Below are 23,198 nucleotides of genomic sequence, written 5' to 3' on the forward strand. Positions count from 1 at the left end.
TTTCTGTATTTCATCTTCAATAAATTTGCTAACAAAAACATGTTTTCACTGTCATTATGGGGTATTGTGGGTAGCTGGGTAAAAAAAAAAAAACGTACCCATTTAAAATTCAGGCTGTAACACAATAAAATGTGGAGTACGTCAAGGGGTATGAATACTTTCTGAAGGCAGTGTTTCTCTAATCTCTGTGTTGTATTACTGTATTGAAAGCCTTGGTAGCGTAACTGTTTTATCACACACATGAACATGCAATGAATGCTTTCAGCAGACAAAAGGAGAAATTAATGACAAAAAAACTATCTTTCAAAACATCATAAATTCTAACCTTGTATTTAAACAACCCCCACCCACCCATCCCAAAGCAGCGAGCTATGGTGGCCTGTCCCTTTTGGTGTCCAGTTCTCTTCAGTTTTTCCTTATGTCAGCGTAGACCACTGGCTCCATCTTGTGGAATGAGTTGGGGTTCTTGGTGCCTGAGTGATCCAACTGGGCGTATATCACAGGTCCCTGTTGTGATGAGCATATGGATGGGTGGGGAGATCAGGAAAAGGGGAGGGGGGGAAGGCTGTGTTAGTAAAAATACATGTCAAACTGGTTCAGCTGTTAAGTTCAAATGGCTGACTGCAGATGGAAGCCTGTAACAATGCCAGATTGTAGCACAAAATAACCCCCCCCCCGGGACTACATCTGGGCTGCTCTTGTCATCTTCAGGGTGAAATTTCTAACCCCCACTGAGCACTAACCTAAGAATCACACAAAACAAAACTAATTTAAATAGAAAAATGAAAATCATAGGAAACATACAGTGCCTTCAGAAAATATTCATACCCCTTGACTTACAGTATTCAAAATGTTGTCGCGTTAGAGCCTGAATTCAAAATTCTCACCCATCTACACACAATACCCCATAATGGCAACGTGAAACCAATTACATAAGTATTCACACCCGAGTCAATACTTTGTAGAAGCACCTTTGGCAGCGATTACAGCTGTGAGTCTTCCTGGGTAAATATAAGAGCTGTGGCTCCTGAGTGGCGCAGCAGTCTAAGGCACTGCATTAAGTGCTAAAAGGCATCACTGGTTCGATTCCAGGCTGTATCACAACCAGCCATGATTGGAAGTCCCATAGCGCGGAGCACAATTGGCCCAGCGTCGTCCGGGTTTGGCCGGTGTAGACCGTCATTGTAAATAAGATTTTATTTTTTATTTTTTTTACTGACTTGCCTAGTTAAATAAAAGGTTAAATGGAAAATAATATTTAAAAAAAGCTTTTGCCAAGTATTATTATTATTTTTTTTTCAAGCCCTGTCAAATTGGTTGTTGGTCATTGCTAGACAACTATTTAAGTCTTGCCATAGATTTAAGTCAAAACTGTAACTCTGCCACATTCACCGTCTTCTTGGTAAGAAATTCCAGTGTATATTTCACCTTGTGTTTTAGGTTATTGTCCTGCTGAAAGGTGAATTTGTCTCCCAGTGTCTGGTGGAATGCAGACTCAACCATGTTTTCCTCTAGGATTTTGCCTGTGGTTAGCTCCATTACATTTAAACCCAAAAACTCTAACACCCAAAGAGTGAACTTTGGAACAATATTTCTAAGCTAAGAATGTATCTAAAGGATCTAAAGAATAATCAAGTCATATTGCTTTTCATTTTGTGATGCTATTAAAAACTGTATAAACTAAAATACTGTAACTTGAAGAGCTTTCACACTGTATGTCAGGTTAACATCCTTTATGTTGTGTAGGAAATATCAAGAACAATTAAACTATTTTTGTTAAGATAGGAATGTGATTTTAGTTTTCGAACGAGAACATAGTTAATGTGCAACGGACATGAAAACTAAGCCACGCCCCGAATGAGGTCAGAAGAGCGTGTCAGTGTGATGGAACCGCCCTTTTCAACCAGAGTGCTTAAAAGGACTCGCTAAGGATTAACGGACCAGCAGAAGTGAAGCATGAGCTAAATGTTGAAATGGTTGAAACTCTAAAACCAGAAAACGTGTAGCCAGGCTGAAAATGGTTAGAACTTTAAATCTCCACACGAGGTGAAGAAGATAAAGACTAGACCAAAACATTTGACAGTCTGCATCTGTAAAAGTGGTCCTAGAACTTTGACTATCTACTCGAGGAAGAAAAGCAGAAAGAAGCTCACCTCAGACAATCACTGGGGAATCATTTAAGCCACAGACAACTAAGGACATTGTGACCTCTGATGGACAATTAGAGCCTTACACCCACGGGAGAGCCCACCGAAACATCCTTCCGACAGGGCTTGGTTCTGACCGAGATAGACGAAAGAAGGCATTCACCACATAAATACATTCGTTACTTTCTTACCAAGCAGACAGTGGTTCATGTGCAAGGCATATGATTAATGTGAGAATAGTTATAGAAATGTATCCACTATAAATGTCCATTACTCTCTCTCCCCCCACTCCATCTGTGTAATAAGCCGTCATATCTTGTCAGTCCACTAGGGACTTTTGTCTCGTGTAAGAGTATGAGTATTCTGTGTTATTATTTAGTTAATTAGTAAGTAAATACATTTGTGTAGTACTGAATAATCACAAAAGGCTGGGGTTCTTGCGGATTCAAGAGGTCTGCGACGTTCAGAATGAGACTGATATGAGGTAATGATTAATAAGTGACTTATCGATAAATAACTGATATATATACAATCTTCCGAATTAAACTCAAGATAACTCGTTAACTTCTTATGGCTGCAGGGGCAGTATTGAGTAGCTTGGATGAAAGGTGCACAGAGGTGCCCAGAGTAAACGGCCTGCTCTTCAGTCATAGTTGCTAATATATGCATATTATTATTAGTATTGGATAGAAAACACTCTGAAGTTTCTAAAACTGTTTGAATTATGTCTGAGTATAACAGAACTCATATGGCAGGCAAAAACCTGAGAAGAAATCCAACCAGGAAGTGAGAAATCTGAGGTTGATCGATTTTCAACTCATCGCCTATTGAAAACAAAGTAGGATATGGATCTGTTTGCACTTCCTACAGCTTCCACTAGATGTCAACAGTCTGTAGAACCTTGAATGAAGCTTCTACTGTGATGTGGAGCCGGATGGGAGCTGTTTGAGTCAGTGGTCTGGCAGAGAGCCAGGTCCTGGTCAAGCGCATTTCACATGATAGGGACCTGCGGTCCATTACTTCTATAGACACAAAGGAATTCTCCGGTTGGAACGTTATTGAATATTTATGATAACAACATCCTAAAGATTGATTCTATACTTAGTTTGACAAGTTTCTTTGACCTGTAATATAACTTTTTGAAGTTTTCGTCCGACGTTCGGCTGGACCTACACGAGCGTTTGGATTTGTTTACCAAACACGCTAACACAAATAGCTATTTGGACATAACAAACATTTCTAGTTGAAGTGGGAGTCCTGGGAGTGCATTCCGACGAAGATCAGCAAAGTGAAGATTTATAATGCTTTTTATGAGTTTTGTTGACTGCACAATTTGGCGGGTAACTGTATGGCTTACTTTTGTGGCTGAACGCTATTCTCAGATTATTGAATATTGTGCTTTTGCCGTAAAGATTTTTGAAATCTGACACAGCGGTTACATTAAGAACAAGTGTATCTTTAATTATATGTAAAACATGTATCTTTCATCAAAGTTTATGATGAGTATTTATGTTATTTGACGTGGCTCTCTGCAATTTCTGAACATGGCGCCAATGTAAACTGAAGTTTTTGGATATAAATATGAACTTAATCGAACAAAACATATATGTATTGTGTAACATGAAGTCCTATGAGTGTCATCTGATGAAGATCATCAAAGGTTAGTGATCCATTTTATCTCTATTTCTGCTTTTTGTGACTCCCGTCTTTGGCTGGAAAAATAGCTGTGTTTTTCTGTGATTTTGCGGTGACCTAACATAATTGTTTGTGGTGCTTTCGCTGTAAAGCCTATTTGAAATCGGACACTTTGGTGGTATTAACAACAAGATTACCTTTAAAATGGTATAAGATATAAGATACATGTATGTTTGAGGAATCTTAATTATGAGATTTCTGTTGTTTGAATTTGGCGCCCTGCACTTTCACAGGCTGTTGTCATATCATCCCGTTAACGGGATTGCAGCCATAAGAAGTTAAACAACTTCTTCCGTGGTACCCCTAGTCCTAATGAGTACATTTTTACACAAGTATTTTAAAATCGAGTAACAATTAAACATAGTTAGTTGATTCGATACATAAATCATCAGATTAATATTAGTCACGTCACTACACAAGCATAACCAAAACACGATGCAGCCACCACTACACTTGAAAATATGTACAGTGGTAATCAGTAATATTTATTTTGGATTTGCCCCAAACATAACACGTATTCACAACAAAAAGTTAATTGCTTTGCCAGATTTTTTTACAGTATTACTTTAGTGCCTTGTTGCAAACAGGATGCATGTTTTGGAATATTTTTTTAAATTCTGTACAGGCTTCGTTCTTTTCACTAACTCATTTAGGTTAGTATTGTGGAGTAACTATAATGTTGTTGATCCATCCTCAGTTATCCTATCACAGCCATGTAACTGCTTTAATATCACCATTGGCCTCATGATGAAATCCCTGAGTTGCTTCCTTCCTCTCCTGCAACTGAGTTAGGAAGGACGCCTGTATCTTTGTAGTGAATGGGTGTATTGATACATCATGCAAAATGTTATTAATAACTTCACCATGCTCAAAGGGAATTTCAATGTCTGCTTTTTTCATTTTTTACCCATCTACCAATAGGTGCCCTTCTTTGCAAAGCATTTGAAAACCTGCCTGGTCTTTGTGGTTGAACATGTGTTTGAAATTCACTGCTTGACTGATGGACCTTACAGACAATTGTATGTGTGGGGTACAGAGATGAGGTAGTCATTCAAAAATTATGTTAAACACTATTATTGCACACAGAGTGAGTCAATGCAACTTATTATTTGACTTGTTAAGCAAATTTTAACTCCTGAACTTATTTAGGCTTGCCATAAAAAAGAGGTTGAACATTTCAGCTTTACATAAAAATAACTAACAATTGTCTACATTTCTGAAAACATAATTCCACCTCGACCTTATGGGGTATTGTGTGTAGGCCAGTGACCAAAAAATCTCAATTTAATCAATTTTAAATTCAGGCTGTAACACAACTAAATGTGGACAAAGTCAAGGGGTGTGAATACTTTCTGAAGGCACTGTAGATGGGGAGGAAACAACACACAAACAACTGAAAAGTACAGTACAGTACACAGCAATGTAGCCACCACAGATCTGCCCCGACACGTCTCTGAATATAATAAGGGAAAGGCGCCTCTCATGACGTCCCTCACAAGATCAGCAAACGAAACCAGTCGACCAGCAAAGTTGACCGTAAACAAACGCCTCTCAGAGAGACATAAAGCATATAAGGTTCTTCTTTTCCCAGACATAATCCTACAATATCAGTTTAAATCAGAGGACTCCTATGAACATTCATAAGCAATGCATAACACCTTCATAGGCACTAAATGAACATCTATGCATGCTTATGTCAGCAACAGCAGCTTCGCAAAAGGATATGCCGTGACACTCCGGCCTGCTGTTGTTGAAATAAGCATTTAGAGTTCAACCTAAATGAGAGGTCTCATACAATACTTGTTAATGTACTAACTTGTTAATCACCAATCCTAGTACTGGAAAGCTACAGGATGCATGGGCTTTTGTTTCAGTCCAGCACCAAAACACCTCATCAATTCAATAATAATTGATGACTATTTGGATCAGGTGGGTCATCAGGTGGGTCACATTTTACTATATACATGCACGGACTGGTTTGGGTTTTTACTTTACCTTCTATAACAGTATTTGAATGTTTGGTTTGTTAAATGTGATAGACTGTGTGCAACGTCCATTTTTATAGTTTACACCGCTACTTCTCTCTGCTATATCTCCATGACACATTCCACGCAGACCAAGCCCGCCCCCTGTCACTCAAGGAGCGCATTTGTTGTTCCTCGACCACAAGACACTTGCGTTCAGTCTGCATGGTCAATGCAGCACAAGCAGCAATGTTGATGACAACGATGCCGTTTTCACTTTGCTTCTTAATATGAATCCACTAGCGTTCTATAATTACACGTTTGTGTTTCTTACATCTGCAAAAGGCTAGTTTGTCTTTTCTTAGCAAGTTGGGCCGAAATCGTGTTAGCCGCTAATACTAAATCGCTAGTTAGCTGGCTACCTAGCTAATAAATGTAGAGTCAGAGTAAACATAACTAGCTATACAGCCCGATAGTACCAGTAATGGTGTAGAATCAGCATGTTTTTTGTGCAACAGTGTCTTCTAAAAAAGGAATACGTAAATATGTTAGCTACATGAAGTAGCTAAGAGAAAACATTCAATGGTCACGCAAGTGTTTTGCTCTAAATCGGAAGTTAAATCGCAATTGCAATATTTGGTTAAAAATAAGGTCTAGATTGGTTGCCCGTATCGTGCAGCCCTACGTAGCATCATATAAATAATCTCAAATGAGTGCAGGAAATGCAGAAATGTATAAATTATTTTAAGTTGAACTGAACTGTATAAAACAATCAGACTGGAGAAAGACCCTTTAAATTAACTTAGAATGTATGTGCTGCCACCCTAGGGTAACACACTACTCATAAAGCAAAACGTAGAACTTTTATACCGTCATACTGTCAACATAAAAAGAAAATACTGTGATTAGATTATATTTTGTCCATATCACCCTAGTCCACATCCCATGCCAATTGTTGTGTAAATCCATCTACGCGTCAACCCCAAATGAATGGGAAAGACAAGCAATGCAAAAATGGTGCTTATCTTTTCCATTGACTTTAGTTTGAGGCATATACAGTGGCAAGAAAACGTATGTGAACCCTTTGGAATTACCTGGATTTCTGCATAAACTGAACAAATGATCTGATCTTCATCTAAGTCACAACAATAGACAAACATAGTGTGCTTAAACTAATAAAACACAATTTATTGTATTTTTCTTGTCTATATTGAATACAGAATTTAAACATTCACAGTGTAGGTTGGAAAAAGTATGTGAACCCCTAAGCTAATGACTTCTCCAAAAGCTAATTGGAGTCAGGGGTCAGCTAACCTGGAGTCCAATCAATGAGACTAGTTTGGAGATGTTGGTTAGAGCTGCCTTGCCCTATAAAAAAAAACTCACAAAATTTGAGTTTGCTATTCACAAGAAGCATTGGCTGATGTGAACCATGCCTCGAACAAAAGAGATGTCAGAAGACCTAAGATTAAGAATTGTTGACCTGCATAAAGCTGGAAATGGTTACAAAAGTATCTCTAAAAGCCTTGATGTTCATCAATCCATGGCAAGACAAATTGTCTATGAATGCAAGACAAATTGTCTATGAATGGAGAAAGTTCAGCACTGTTGCTACTCTCCCTAGGAATGGCCGTCCTGCAAAGATGACTGCAAGAGCAAAGCGCAGAATGCTCAATGAGGTTAAGAATCCTAGAGTGTCAGCTCTGGAACATGCTAACATCTCTGTTGACGAGTCTAAGATACGTAAAATACTAAACAAGAATGGTTTTCATGGGAGGACACCACGGAAGAAACCACTGCTGTACAAAAAAAACATTGCTGCACGTCTGAAGTTTGCAAAAGTGCACCTGGATGTTCCACAGCGCGACTGGCAAAATATTCTGTGGACAGATTAAACTACATTTGAGTTTTTTGGAAGGAACACAGGACACTATGTGTGGAGAAAAAAAGGCACAGCACACCAACATCAAAACCTCATCCCAACTGTAAAGTATGGTGGAGGGAGCATCATAGTTTGGGGCTGATTTGCTGCCTCAGGGCCTGGACAGCTTGCTATCATCGACGGAAAAATGAATTCCCAAGTTTATCAAGACATTTTGCAGGAGAATGTTAGGCTATCTGTCCGCCAATTGAAGCTCAACAAAAGTTGGGTGATGCAAAAGGACTACGACCCAAAACACAGAAGTAAATCAACAACAGAATGGCTTCAACAGAAGAAAATACGTCTTCTGGAGTGGCCCAGTCAGTCCTGCCCTCAACCCAATTGAGATGCTGTGGAATGACCTCAAGAGAGCAGTTCACACCAGACATCCCATGAATATTGCTGAACTGAAACAGTTTCGTAAAGAGGAATGGTCCAAAATTCCTTCTGACCGTTGTGCAGGTCTGATCCGCAACTATTGCTGCCAAAGGAGGGTCAACCCGTTATTAAATCCAAGTGTTCACATACTTTTTCCACACTGCACTGTGAATGTTTACATGGTGTGTTCAATAAAGACATGAAACGTATAATTGTTTGTGTGTTATTAGTTTAAGCAGACTGTGTTTGTCTATTGTTGTGACCTAGATGAAGATCAGATCAAATATTATGACCAATTTATGCAGAAATCCAGGTATTTCCAAAGGGTTCACATACTTTTTGTTGCCACTGTAGCTGGACCTACACAACACATGGCCTGGGACATGGACTCATCTCGACATTAGACTACTTTCTGAGGTCTGAAAACAAATGACAAATTACATTTGAGTGTATTAATACCTGTGATTGGTTAGGGAGTGTGTCCACCTGGGTTGTGTTCAGTAGATCGAATAGTCAACATTTTGTTACAATGTTCCTGTACTTAACACGACCCTGGTTTTCCAGGTCTGAAATCAGATGGATGAAAAACGAAAGAACAAGCAGACACAGAAGCCATCAAGGAGATCAGCTTGAAACCCTATGCTGTAGTAGTCAAATGTTGGCTTGTCAATGATGGTAATAGAGTTGGTCAGAGCACAAATAGATCTGGGCGAGGGTAATGCTGTAGTGCAGATGAAATCCTGCGACTAGCGAGGTTTGGCTGCCAGACAACCTGCCCGCTCGACCCCATTCCCTCCTCCAGACGATCTCTGGAGACCTTCTCCCATTCCTCATCAACTCATCCCGGGCCACTGGCTGCATCCCCTCCGACTTCAAAATGGCCCGAGTCGCTCTCCTCCTCAAGAAACCAACACTCGACTCATCTGACGTCAAAAACTATAGACCTGTATCCCTTCTTTCTAAAACACTTTAGCGCACGATCTTCTTGACCCAAACCAGTCAGGCTTCAAGACGGGTCACTCAACAGACTGCTCTTCTCTGTGTCACAGAGGCTCTCCGCACTGCCAAAGCCGACTCTCTCCTCTGTTCTCATCCTCCTAGGTCTATATGCTGCCTTCGACCCTACCTAAAAACAAGAAGCGGTGCAGGTTCTAATCCAGGCACTTGTCATCTTCCATCTGGATTACTGCAATTTGCTGTTGGCTCCGTGCTAGTGCCATCAAACACCTGCCACTGCAGCGTTTTCAACCTTCCTAAGTACTCCAATGTCACCCCACTCCTCCGCACACCACTGGCTTCCAGTCAAAGCTTGCATCAACTACAAGACCATGGTGCTTGCCTACGGAGCAGCAAGAGGAACTGCCTCTCCCTACCTTCAGGCTACGCTCAAACCCTACAACCCAACCTGAGCACTCCGTACTGCAACCTCTGGTCTCTTGGCATTCCTAACCCTACGGGAGGCCAGCTCCTAGTCCAAGCTCTTACGAAACTTACATTTACATTTAAGTCATTTAGCAGACGCTCTTATCCAGAGCGACTTACAAATTGGAAAAAAAACTTACTATGCCTGTAACATGTGGTTGTCCCACCTAACCATCTTAAGATGAATGCACTAACTGTAAGTTGCTCTGGATAAGCGCGTCTGCTAAATTACAAAACATGTAAAATGTAGTGCATCTCAGCTCTAGTTAGTTAGTTAGTGGATCCCTCTCCACCCTGTAAGTGTCCCCTGGGCGATGGTGGGTGTGGATGGTTGGTTTGTCACTCACTGTAGCTCCTACCTGGACCGGGGTGGAGTGGCTGCTACACCTGGAGCCCTTCAAGCTGGACTCTGGTTTCTTCCCCCCCGGGCGTGTGGCGTGGGAGCTCACACTCTCCACTGACGTGCAGCTAGTTTTTGGGCAGGGTGAGGGGTTTGCAAACCAGAGGTTTGTTTTGTGCAGTTCGGGAAGCGTTGGCACACAGAGAAATAGGCGACATGGACACATACAGACATGGATACACACAGGAGAAGACTTACGGGACAAAAATGCAAATGAGAAATGGGCAGATTCTACATGGGTTATGTGGCACATTTTTAAATGACTCCTCCTAGTGGTTGGGAGGAGAGGTTTGCAGGAGTGACAGACATTGGGTAGAGACACTGTACTGGAAGATTAACAAAGCATTTGTATGGGCACCAGGAGCAAATTCAAATAAAGATCGTCTTTCAACCTATGGAAGACAATAACTGATCAACTAAGAAAAAGCATAAACTTAACAAACAAAAAAAGTTACTTAAAAAACAATTAGTTTACCTAATAGCCTATACTACAATCAATTGGTCAATAAGATAAGAGAATAAATAAAGAAGTGGATTAGAGAAAAACAACATTCCCCACCCCAAAGATGTGGTCACCCACTTGAGAGATTAGTTGTGTGTACATACCAATGTCAATCAGTCGTCCACTAAACACTGAAGAGCAAACATGGCACTCTAAAGAAACACACACACCATGTATATGTCCCAAATGGCACCCTATGCCCTAAATAGTGCACTACGTTGGACAAGAGCCCTATAGGCCCTGGTCAATAGTAGTGCACATAATATAGAAAATAGTGTGCCATTTGAGACGCACAACATATCCTCCATTTTGAATAATAAGATCAGTTTGTTCACTCTACAAGATCTCAGCTCACATCTAACCAGGGGATGTATTAAGCGTTTTAGAGTAGGATAAACTATAGAAAAACGATGTACATTTGATTTAAAATACATCAAATATAATTTATACATTTAAAAAATGATTCTAGAAATTAATCTGAGGTGGCAGGTAGTCTAGCGATTAAAGCGTTGGTCCTGTAACCGAAAGGTCGCTGGATCGAACCCCTGAGCCGACAAGTTGAAAAATCTGTAGTTGTGCCCTTGAGCAAGGCACTTAACCCTCATCTTGAAACTGTTAGCATTTAGTTTTTTGTGAGACTTGAAGAACATGTGTATGTCGTTCAGAAGGTATGTTAGAGGAAACATGACAGTGAGACAGAAGAGGGAGGGATTAGTGGTTAGTAGTGGATGAGTGACATGTGAGTGGCAGACAACAACATGAACGTTAGATGACAAGCCAAGCTTAACGATGCGCTTTTTAATACTTCACTGTGGGCACTGACAGACATGATATCTCTCGTCTTTCTACATTGTTGTCAATAATTATGGTGGATTTGGATGATAGGCTAATTATTTAAAAAAACATTCCGAATAGAGTCTAAATGCATCGTTTTAACCGCAGTGTTAAAAAAAAAGTATCTATTTAAATCTAATGTGATATCCACCCAAACAAAATGATTTTAGCCCAGATAATTTAATGAAAACATAAAGTTGCACACATTGGTGTTTTATACCCATTACAATCAGGGAGGGGCAACTTTGATGGCAGTGGGGGCCACAAAATCTGAACTCATGAGGAGCCGTAGTGGCTTGCGGGTCTGCGTACCCACATCCATGCATGCAGTCAGAGCTGGCCCTAGCATTTTGTGGGCATTATTGCAATTCTACACATTTTACCATGGGGCTGAGGGAAGATTTTGCAATTGTATAATTCATTTTATGCAATTATACTCATTTTGCCATGGGGCGGAGATTCCCCCCACCCCCCCAGTTTTACAGCGAACTTCCTGAATTCTACAAATTCTGCCATAGGGTGGAGAGCAATGTTTGCAGTTTTTAATATGATGTGAGAGTGACTAACAAAATAAAAAATAAGGTCCCCCTTCAGTAATTTGACCATGATTACTACAAGTTTAGATAGCTGGCAAGACAAACTTACCAATCTTAAAAATAGAAGCTGACATGGGCTAATTGAGTGACTGCAAGTGACTGACATCATGAGAAAACCACTGATGCACAATCAAATTTCGAACTTGCACCTACTATTCTAACTCACAACATTAAGTTGAGACCCCTACTGAGTTGGGAGGAAATTGATTCGCGGGCCTACAAAAAGGGAGCTGCCGCCAATTGCCCATTCCTGCATTAAATCATCAGGAGTCCATCTTTTCGCTAAGTTTACGATTCCGTTAGTCAGCTCTTCCCCTACTGATTTGGATGTGCGTCAACTAATTAGGTCATGAAAAAACATTGACACCAATCATGTGATGCAGATAGAAGTGTCTAAACATCTAGTCAGAACTAGCGTGACGTCCTCTTCTCATGTCTCTCATCCAGCCACGTCTTTCGAATTAGTTTTCATTTAAGGTTATTTCAGACACATAAACATTTTTTAATCAATCACAAACATGTTACTGTATTATTCCAAGAGAGGGCACAAGCGACAATCTACCATAACCCAACCCCCATATCCCATGCAGCGGAGTTAAGGTCTGCTGACTAAGAACGTGTGTGTACTGGGAAGTAGAGAGAAGAGATGTTCACGGCATGCCACACAACCCAACAGGCCATTAAAACATCAGTTTGAAAGTAGACCTCCATTCACTGCAAGGGCCGCTTTCAGAAAAAAAGACAACTATGAACATCTGATGCATAATTTCTGCAGAGATTTAAGTTCCTTTAACATGGGCCAGCATCCCTGTGGAATGCCTTTGACACCATGTAGAGTCCATGCCCTGACGAATTGAGGCTGTTCTGAGGGCAAAAGGGATGCAGCTCAATATGAGAAAGGTGTTCCTCATGTTTGGTATTCTCAGTGTATATCACCAAGATAAGAGTCCTCTGTGTGATTTCATTTGTTTGATAAAATATTTCATATTATTTCATTTTTAGATACCTCCTAAAATACTCTACAGATACTGACGGTCAGGTGTAATGATTGATACTGACCAAAGTAAAGTTATTCAAGTACTATTAAAGCTATCTACTACCTTGATGGTAATACAAGGGAGACTGCCTTACCCTTCGTATTCATGGGTGGTTTGATGCCTCTTGATGATCAAGCAGATAACCACAGAGATGACGATAAGCCCGATGACCGCGCCGCACACGGCGACCACTATGACGGCCGTTTTGTCTTGAGGGAGAGACTCTGCGAAACAAGACAACGTAAGCATCATCATACAACATAACAATTACGTTACAAAGTCACAGCTGTGCAAAAACTACTAGGACTCTACACATTTTTGTTTATTGAACTTAGTAGGGAATCAATTAAATGTATTGAAGTCTATCATAATACATTAACATAATGCATCAGTGAAAATGGGATTTGGGAATAAAATAAATGGAATTTGGAAAAACAAATACCAATTTTATGGGGCCCTATACTACCAGTTCAATGTTTGAGATGTTAAAAATCAGTGTTAGTGTTAAAATTGTGAATCTCTTGTACGAGTGTTTCTCAATCCCTGGTTAGTAAGATATGATTAATCGCTCAGTTGGTTTGTTAGGTGAAATGTATTTTCTGGCTGTTGTATTCAAGTCATCCTTCAACGTGAGAGACATTGGTCAGGTCCTATTTAAAAGTGAATTGAGTTTTGCTGTACTGTTGTGAATCTATTTGCAAGTTTACCTTTGATGACGACCTTGAGCTGTGTCTGAGCGGCGGTGCCAGATATGTCAGGCGGGTTAATCACGGCACACGAGTAGGTGCCGTTGTCGTTGAACTGCGCCTCAATTAAATGAATCGAGGCATCTTTTTTGTTCAGGTCTCCTGCCCATTTCACCCTGTCTTTGAATTGAGCCACACTCCCTGGATAGTGGTTTGCAGAAGTGTAATAGAAAATCTAAAAATAAAAAAAAGATAGATAGATTTTTTTAAATGATATATATAATAATGACTGAAGAGAAAATAGATTGCGCAAGAATTGCACACAATGTCAGCGTCCCATATGACACCCTATTCCCTTTATAGTGCACTTCTTCTGAGTATGCCCATGGGGCTCTGGTCAAAAGTAATACACTAGGCTATATAGGGAATAGGTTGCCATTTGAGACATAGCCAATGACTAAGGACTCATAACAGGAAATGGGAAAGACAAGCAAACAGGTTTAACCGTTGGGATGCTTATGGCTTACCTACATGACTGGGCACTTTTGCCAAGCAACAGCAAAACTTCCCCTGATACTGTGTGTTATGTTCGTATCTGCTACTGTACCAAACTGATGGGCAATTTGTTTAGCATTTACATGACAGACAGATATCCTTAATAGTCATTTTGTTTAAAAGTTGAGAGTGGACAAATAGCCGTTTGCATTAGTGTGGGTGTTGGTGACTCCCTCTCCAACTGCACTCTGTTACGAGGCCGGATACAAGCACAGCATTATGGGCAAGATGAGCCAGCTAGCTAGATCTCTAGGGGAGGGAAATGGGAATAGGGGAACTAGTTACGCTTGTTCCTTCCATTTCCATTCAAATCCCAGCATTGCAAATATGAATTAACCTTCAGAAACTACTCTGTCAGGCTCAAAACTCTTTCCACATAAACAGGTCAAAGTTACTGCCTCAATGAGTTGTGGGTCATGTTCATTTGGCCACGCAATATATATTTTTTGAAAGAGGAAACAAAAATCTATATACATATTGCACTGAATTCAATGCTTAAGTTTGGAGAAACATGAAAGGGAAGGATGCAGATGGTCAGGAAGAAGTGGCCTAGAACATAACACAACCCTCCTCAGGCTCCTTTCCTTTCATTGGACCAGTCACAAACACACACGCAAACTCCCTCACTCTTTTCTGTGGCAGTTGGCCTAAATAATACCAGGAAACATGTTGTGCTAGGACACCCATCGGTGGGAGATCTGAGAGGAAGCTCTTGGGAGTTTCATGGACCTCAGAAAAAGAAAGGACTCACGGAAACAGCGCTTCCGGCGTCGGATCCCGCCGGGCAAAACGACCAGGTGACTGTGGCTGCGCTGCTGATCACTTCCCTGGACTTGAAGGAACACTTGAGGATCCCCGTGGTGCCATTCTCAACCAGCACTTCCGCCGGGGCGTACAACTCTATAGCGAATGTTAGATTTATACCTGTTGATAAAGAACCAACATTCAATTTCTTGCTTAATGTATTCAACGTTGAGAAGCTGAGAGGGATTGGGACTCTATAGGCACTTATATTTATACATCAAAGCTTTGATGCTTTATAGCTGCTTGGCCTAAGTTTGCCTAATACATCAGACTGTTACCTTGGTTACCCCATGGATATTCAGTCTGAAAGAAGTCACAAGAGTCTCAAACCAGAATGTTGAATAAAATTGTTAAAATGTACTTCCCCGGTTGTCCGTGCTGTTGGTCATTTTGACAGTAGTAAGTGAAGAAAATGTTCACAAGAAAGTATTATTAACCTGACTTTTTGGGGTGCCGGTCTGTATATGGCTCTGTCGGCTTGTATTTTCAATCTCCTGAAGCATTGCACGCAATGCACAATATGTAAACAATAGCCAAATGTTGTCGACCGAAGCACATTTCCTCGCATTCAGCTGGAAGTACCTGCATCTCACTGCAAATTCAAAGTCAGCAACGTTCGATCAGTGGTTTGGTTTCTCTCAGCCATTGTTTACATATTTTGCAAGTGTTTACGTTGTGTGCGAATTGCGCCAGTATTGAAAATACAAACCGACAGAACCATATACAGACCAGCATACTGAAAGTCGGGCTAATAACACTTCCCTGTGGAAATGTTGTCTCAGATTACCTCCAACAAAGACAAAATCAGCAGGTAAAATAAATCCAAATGAAGTTTATTCAACATTCTGACTTGTAACGGGACTGTTTGGAAATGTTGAGCCTACAATGTAAGAGACGAAAGTGTAAGTCTTCCACTCTCGGATTCTAAAAGGCACTAGGCGTAAGTAATTTCCAGCTATCGGGAAAAAAGGATAGCGATATTCGCTTCTGTGTTCTTACAACAATCTGTGTTAGTGTTGTCTTGATACCAGTATCGCGATACTAGGAAGTAAGGAAGCAAAGGAAACAAAACATGAAGGAAAACAGTCCTAATGTTTATAACAATAACAAAAAACTGGCTTATGTTGTCACCCAGAGTCACATTTGTTTATTTTGCAAGCTATAGCACACAATATTTTACAAGAGTAGGTTTTAAAAGGACCATAGAGTTAAGTCTGCTTCTGGGTTTTTGCCAAAGAAAATCTGGTATCGTGATACTGCTATTGTGACAACACTAATCTGTGTTTACTAGTTTTTCATAGCTTAAAGCCGATACAGCGAGTTGTTCAACAGATTTCTGTACATATTTGACAACATCTTCTCCAGTTAGAGAGAGCCAGGTCAGAGAGGAAGGCATGCAGTGACAAAAACATGCTGACAGTGCAGAATGCAATAATAAAACAGCTGGACACTTTCCCTGCAAGCCTTTGAATTTCAAACCAACAGACTGTGTGCAAGCAACACACACATAGAAACCAAATCCATTGGAAGTGATATGATATGGCATCACAAAAGTGCAGTAGACAACAAATGATGCGTTAAAATAACCATGACATTTTAACTTTTACACCAAAAAAAAACCCCATATAGAACAACGAGCCAGATGTTTCACCAGATGTTTCACCGGATGTATAAATCTGAAGCATCCGGTTTGAATTTCCACTACCCACCAAATATGGCGAGGAGAGGAAGCCAGTGGCCGAGTACAGAGCGAGATGGAATTGGGCGAACATTCTGCAGATTTTCTTATCGAAGAAAAGCCTGATCTCAATTAGGGACGGACGATACCAGTATCGCGATACTCATTAGTATCGTGGCAAGGAAACAAAGCACGAAGCAGATTTAACTTCTTTAGGAAAACAGCCCTAGTGTTGGAAGCAAACATCATGTTGTCATCCAGAAACACATGCATTTATTTTCCAAGCTATAGCACACAATATTTTACATACAGCAGGGTTTTAAGGGACCAAAGAGTTTGATCTCCTTCATGCTTTCATTTTTGCCATGGAAAAAACACTACTATACTTGTATTGCCCCGGGACTGGTGCACTAAGTTTTGTTGACCATTTCAAATCAAAATGTTGTCGTCACATCTGCCGAATACAACAGGTGTAAACCTTACAATGAAATGTTTACTTACAAGCTCTTAACCAACAATGCAGTTCAAGAAATAGAGTTAATAAAATATTTACTAAATAAACTAAAGTTTAAAAAAAATAACACAATAAATGCACATAACAATAACAAATGGGGGGTGCTCCGGTACCGCTTGCCGTGCGGTAGCAGAGAGAACAGTCTAGGACTTGGGTGACTGGAGTCTGACAATTTTTTGGGCCTTCCTGACACCGCCTAGAATATGGATCTCAGGAAGCTTGGCCCCAGTGATGTACTGGGCTGTACGCACGACCCTCTGTAGCGCCTTATGGTCAGATGCAGAGCAGTTGCCACACCAGGCGGTGATGCAACCGGTCAGGATGCTCTCGATGGTGCAGCTGTAGAACTTTTTGAGGATCTGGGGACCCATGCCAAATTTTTTCAGTCTCCTGAGGGGGGAAAGGTGTTGTCGTGCCTTCTTCACAACTGTCTTGGTGTGTTTGGACCATGATAGTTTGTTGGTGATGTGGACACCAAGGAACTTGAAACTCTCAACCCGCTCCACTTCAGTGCTGTCGATGTTAATGGGGGCCTGTTCGGCCCTCCTTTTCCTATAGTCCACGATCAGCTTCTTTGTCTTACTCACATTGAGAGGTTGTTGTCCTGGCACCACACTGCCAGGTCTCTGACCTCCCCCCTATTGGCTGTCTCATCGTTGTCTGTGATCAGGCCTACCACTGTTGTGTTGTCAGCAAACTTAATGGTGTTAGAGTCGTGTTTGTTTACAAGGAGTTCTAGTGTGAAATGTAGTTATTGCACATGCACACATGCTCCCGAACAGAAATATGCAAATACATGTTAGAATGCGCCAATAGGATCTCGCTAGTTTGTGCATGGCTTTACCCACCTCCTTGCTTGTTCTGCCCACTATAATTATTTTCTTCCCCATTGAAAAATAAACAAATGAACTATCATAGTTATGAATATCGTTGCTAAAAATGACGAACTAAGTTAAATCTTTTTAACTTGCTGTAATTTGAATCTGTCATATTTAGCCAATAAGTTGGTCAATTCTTAGTTATCACGCCAAAACAATAGATTCTGAAATATTTAGAGGTCATTAATTCAACAACATGTGTCAAGTGTCACACCAACGGGCACACTCGCGTATCTTGAGATATTCTTTGGTTTTGTGCCAACTAGTTACGTTACCTAGCAAACAAGTTAAGCTAATCAGACCCCATAAATTAGGAATCTAACCAGCTAGCAAGTACTCTAGTTACTATCTGCATCACATGCCTTAATTAGAAATACGACTATCGTACCAAGTCACGCACTAACCTTACTAACTAAAGCCAACTATTATCGTCGTTTAGCTAGGTACAGTAGCCAGCTAACTAAAGCATATTATGTTAGCAATTATCTAGCATGCAAACTACTGTACTGGCTAGCTCACTAGTTAGCTATTCAACTATAGCGATCATATTGTTATCAGCTTAGCTAGAGCAGTACTTACCGAAAATAAGACATAAGGTTATCCCACATAGTAAAGCACAATTGCACGCGGGGTTTGTCCGTCTTAGCTCCATAACTTAGAATGGATGAATATTGCCCCCTCCCTGTTTTTAGGTCTAACGTTAACCAGCGTCCAGCTGCTCATCCACTGCACCCTCTTCCTGTAAGCAATGTTCGTGGGGCGTTTAAGCCCTAAACAGCGCTTGACTGGCCGCTCCGTCTCCCAGGCTGCGTGCCGCTCTCAAGACCAGAGCCAACCGATACAAGTATCAACGAGCAACATTCAAACAGAACCAGAAAGCTAACGCCTAATGATGTGGAAACCAAGGCTTTCTGAAGCCTTTTGGGTTTTCACCAAATTGTGCTGAAAAATTGTTCATTACTCAGAGTTTTTAACACAATGACCACTAGGGACCTCTGCTGGTCAGCAATGAAAAGCAGCGTTTGATGTTCATATAGAAGGTTATTCCACAATATATCACATCTCGTGGTGCAGTGGTTAGTCGTGGGTCTTAGCCTATTGTCACTTACAGGTTCGCACCTTCCATCATGCTTCCCTGTTTTGCTGTGAATCCCTATTTTTTTGCTGTCAAAAACGGTGAATCTATGGCATTATTTAGGATAGAAGCTTGGAGTGAACGAGTGACGAATTTCCGGCCAAGGGTGGTCCATTTAAAATCATTCCTTCCTCCCTCGCCCTGCAAGTGTATACTCGTCAGACGTCATGACACGTCATCAGAAGTGTCCACTTCATTTCAGGGCTGAGGGGATAGTGTGAATCTTTTAAGGGATTTGGATCAGTAGCGCTGTGAAAACTGCATCGGAGCTCCGGTATTGATCGTTCCATCACTACTCAAGCCTAGAGAGGGAAAAAGGTGATATAGCAAGCATCTTTCAAAATGAAGGCAACTTTATGCTAAAATATCACTGATATTATATCAGACTGATTTGTTGTAAATAATCATTCTTTATGTGTTTGTTAGCTACCCAAAGCCGAAGTCGGCCCGATGTATACATGATACATTGGGTTGATGTATTATGGAGAATTTGCACATTGGCAAGACTTGCATTAGATTGCATTCGCCCTTCAGTCGCTGTTTGGACGATGATTGTCAAAGCTGCATGCTGGCTAGCCGCTCTGCAGACGACATAAAAAATACTTTGAGGTTGGATCCAACAGCAAATAATGTTTCACTATATGATTTGAATTACCCATACCCAGTGGCAACCCGTCATTCAAGGCAGGTGTTTTGAGTCCACCTGTTTAGTTAACTGTTGCCTGCTTTGCAAGTTATTTTGACATTTTAATACGTCTCACATATCAGGTTACAAACATTGTAAAAAAATTTTTTTTTTTAAGTCTTTGAGTTAATAAAGTCACATTCAAAAATTGTCTCTTTTTTGCTTTCTTGAGTAAGGCAGCTCCAAGATGCAGGTGTTTCAGCCTAGCTCAGTGCTTTCTGTGGTGGTGGGGCAGCCAGCAGAAAATACAGAGTGTAGGGGTTGGTAATGTTCTCTAGTTGCGCCGGGATTGGCTCAGTGTTCTGTCACTCATAGCGACACGATGTCATCGCAAAATCAACAGGGAGAGTGCGAAAATTCAAGCCCCTTGGGTGCTGCCATAGATTTGCATTAGAAGTGCCTGTCGAAGAAGGCTCAAGGTCATTGGTCAAATTAAAGTTTATTTGTCACGTGCACCGAATACAACAGGTGTAGACCTTACAGTGAAATGCTTACTTACTTACTAACCAACAATGCAAAAAAGGTATTAGGTGAACAATTAGGTAGGTGAAGAAATAAAAACAACAGTAAAAAGACAGTGAAAAATAACAGTAGCGAGGCTATATACAGTAGCGAGGCTATAACAGTAGCGAGGCTACATACAGGCACCGGTTAGTCGGGCTGATTGAGGTAGATATGGTTAAAGTGACTATGCATATATGATAAACAGAGAGTAGCAGTAGTGTAAAAGAGGGGTTGTCGGGTGGTGGGTGGCGGGTGGCGGGACACAATGCAGATAGCCCGGTAAGCCAATGTGCGGGGGCACTGGTTGGTCGGGCCAATTGAGGTAGTATGTACATGAATGTATAGTTAAAGTGACTATGCATATATGATAAACAGAGAGTAGCAGCACAATGCAAATAGTCTGGGTAGCCATTTGATTACCTGTTCAGGAGTCTTATGGCTTGGGGGTAAAAACTGTTGAGAAGCCTTTTTGTCCTAGACTTGGCACTCCGGTACCGCTTGACATGCGGTAGTAGAGAGAACAGTCTATGACTGGAGTGGCTGGGGTCTTTGACAATTTGTAGGGCCTTCCTCTGACACCGCCTGGTGTAGAGGTCCTGGATGGCAGGCAGCTTAGCCCCAGTGATGTACTGAGCCGTACCCTCTGTAGTGCCTTGCGGTCGGAGGCCGAGCAATTGCCATACCAGGCAGTGATGCAACATGTAGAACCTTTTGAGGATCTGAGGACCCATGCCAAATCTTTTTCGTTTCCTGAGGGGGAATAGGCTTTGTCGTGCCCTCTTCACGACTGTCTTGGTGTGTTTGGACCATTCTAGTTTGTTGGTGATGTGGACACCAAGGAACTTGAAGCTCTCAACTTGCTCCACTACAGCCCCGTCGATGAGAATGGGGGTGTGCTCGGTCCTCCTTTTCCTGTAGTCCACAATCATCTCCTTAGTCTTGGTTATGTTGAGGGATAGGCTGCTGTTCTGGCACCCTCACCCAGGACCCTTAGCTTAGTGATGAGCTTTGAGGGTACTATGGTGTTGAACGCTGAGCTGTAGTCAATGAATAGCATTCTCACATAGGTGTTCCTTTTGTTCAGGTGGGAAAGGAAAGTGTGGAGTGCAATAGAGATTGCATCATCTGTGGATCTGTTTGGGCGGTATGCAAATTGGAGTGGGTCTAAGGTTTCTGGGATAATGGTGTTGATGTGAGCCATTACCAGCCTTTCAAAGCACTTCATGGCTACGGACGTGAGTGCTACGGTCTGTAGTCATTTAGGCAGGTTGCCTGAGTGTTCTTGGGCACAGGGACTGTGGTGGTCTGCTTGAAACATGTTGGTATTACAGACTCAATCAGGGACATGTTGAAAATGTCAGTGAAAACACCTGCCAGTTGGTCAGCACATGCCCGGAGCTCACGTCCTGGTAATCCATCTGGCCCCTCAGCCTTGTGTATGTTGACCTGTTTAAAGGTCTTACTCACATCGGCTACAGAGAGCGGGATCACACAGTCATCCGGTACAGGTGATGCTCTCATGCATGCCTCAGTGTTGCTTGCCTCGAAGCGAGCATAGAAGTGATTTTGCTCGTCTGGTAGGCTCGTGTCACTGGGCAGCTCGCGGCTGTGCTTCCCTTTGTAGTCTGTAATAGTTTGCAAGCCCTGCCACATAAGACGAGTGTCGGAGCCGGTGTTGTACTATTCAATCTTAGCCCTGTATTGACGCTTTGCCTGTTTGATGGTTCGTCGGAGGGCATAGCAGGATTTCTTATAAGCTTTCGGGTTAGAGTCCCGCACCTTGAAAGCGGCAGCTCTACCCTTTAACTCAGTGCGAATGTTGCCTGTAATCCATGGCTTCTGGTTGGGGTATGTACATACAGTCACTGTGAGGGCGATGTCCTCCATGCACTTATTGATAAAGCCAGTGACTGATGTGGTGTACTCCTCAATACCATCGGAAGAATCCCGGAACATGTTCCAGTCTGTGATAGCAAAACGGTAGTTTAGCATCTGCTTCATCTGACCACTTTTTTTATAGGCCGAGTCACTGGTGCTTCCTGCCTTAATTTTTGCTTGTAAGCAGGAATCAGGAGAGTAGAATTGTGGTCGGATTTACCAAATGGAGGGCGAGGGAGAGCTTTGTACGCGTCTCTGTGTGTCCTCGTCTCTGGTCACAGATAAAATGACATAACATCACGTTATATCTACCGTAGCTTTGATTGGACTGATCATGTCATCATCATACTTTCAAAATCTTAGCTTGCAAGCTAGACAAGCAGTCAGCATCATGAATCAAGTCAACAATCTGCTGCAAATCCTTTTCAATCCTTGTTTATTGAAGATAAATTTTAGGTAAAACATATCTTTGCTCATCGGCCATTGGACATAAACATTACTCAACAAGTTGTAAATCGCAAATTCAACAGTGAGTGGTTTGGAAGGAATCAGTGGCTACCTGCAAGTGTTGCAAAGCAATCATTCAGTGGAGAGGGTGTGTGGTCCAAGTCTGGGTTTAAGGGTCTTATTTCCAAGCTTAAAAGGATAACCATTCACATGCAACACCATGGGTGAGAAAAGGTTGAATACTTTGGCCTTGATGTCAATCCAAAATGACTTCTGCCACGTTCAAAACTCAGAACTGTTAAATCTCAGACTTAAGTGAGTTCAAGACAACTGGGAACTCAAAAAAAATGAGCTCCAACTGGGAAAATACGTTTTGAACGGTCATCCAACTCGGAATTCCAAGTCAGGAACTCGGCCTCTTTCTAGAGCTCCGACCTGAAGATCACTGACGTCATGATTCACATTTCCCCCCCAGTTTCCAGTTCTCTTGAAAGCACCATAAATCCAGAAAATGCCAGACTTCGATGATTAAGTTTGA

General features: G+C 41.5%; 1 protein-coding gene across 2 annotated transcripts; it reads right to left on the reverse strand.

Moving 5' to 3' along the window:
• LOC139584728 (myelin protein zero-like protein 1) lies at positions 1 to 18,798 on the reverse strand. Of its 2 annotated transcripts, none has more exons than XM_071416894.1 (6): positions 18,591 to 18,798; positions 14,889 to 15,061; positions 13,604 to 13,817; positions 12,991 to 13,120; positions 9,875 to 9,995; positions 1 to 507 (listed from the first exon to the last, which is right to left on the reverse strand). In XM_071416894.1, the coding sequence occupies exons 1-6, from the start codon at positions 18,661 to 18,663 to the stop codon at positions 406 to 408; spliced, it is 813 nt and encodes a 270-aa protein (XP_071272995.1). In that variant the 5' UTR covers positions 18,664 to 18,798; the 3' UTR covers positions 1 to 405. The 2 variants fall into 2 exon arrangements, with proteins under 2 accessions (XP_071272995.1, XP_071273004.1); XM_071416903.1 differs by having other exon boundaries at positions 334 to 507; positions 9,887 to 9,995.
• Positions 18,799 to 23,198: the final 4,400 nt, after the last annotated feature.

Source organism: Salvelinus alpinus, chromosome 1 (assembly GCF_045679555.1).
Source record: "Salvelinus alpinus chromosome 1, SLU_Salpinus.1, whole genome shotgun sequence".
Classification (NCBI taxonomy): Eukaryota; Metazoa; Chordata; class Actinopteri; order Salmoniformes; family Salmonidae; genus Salvelinus; species Salvelinus alpinus.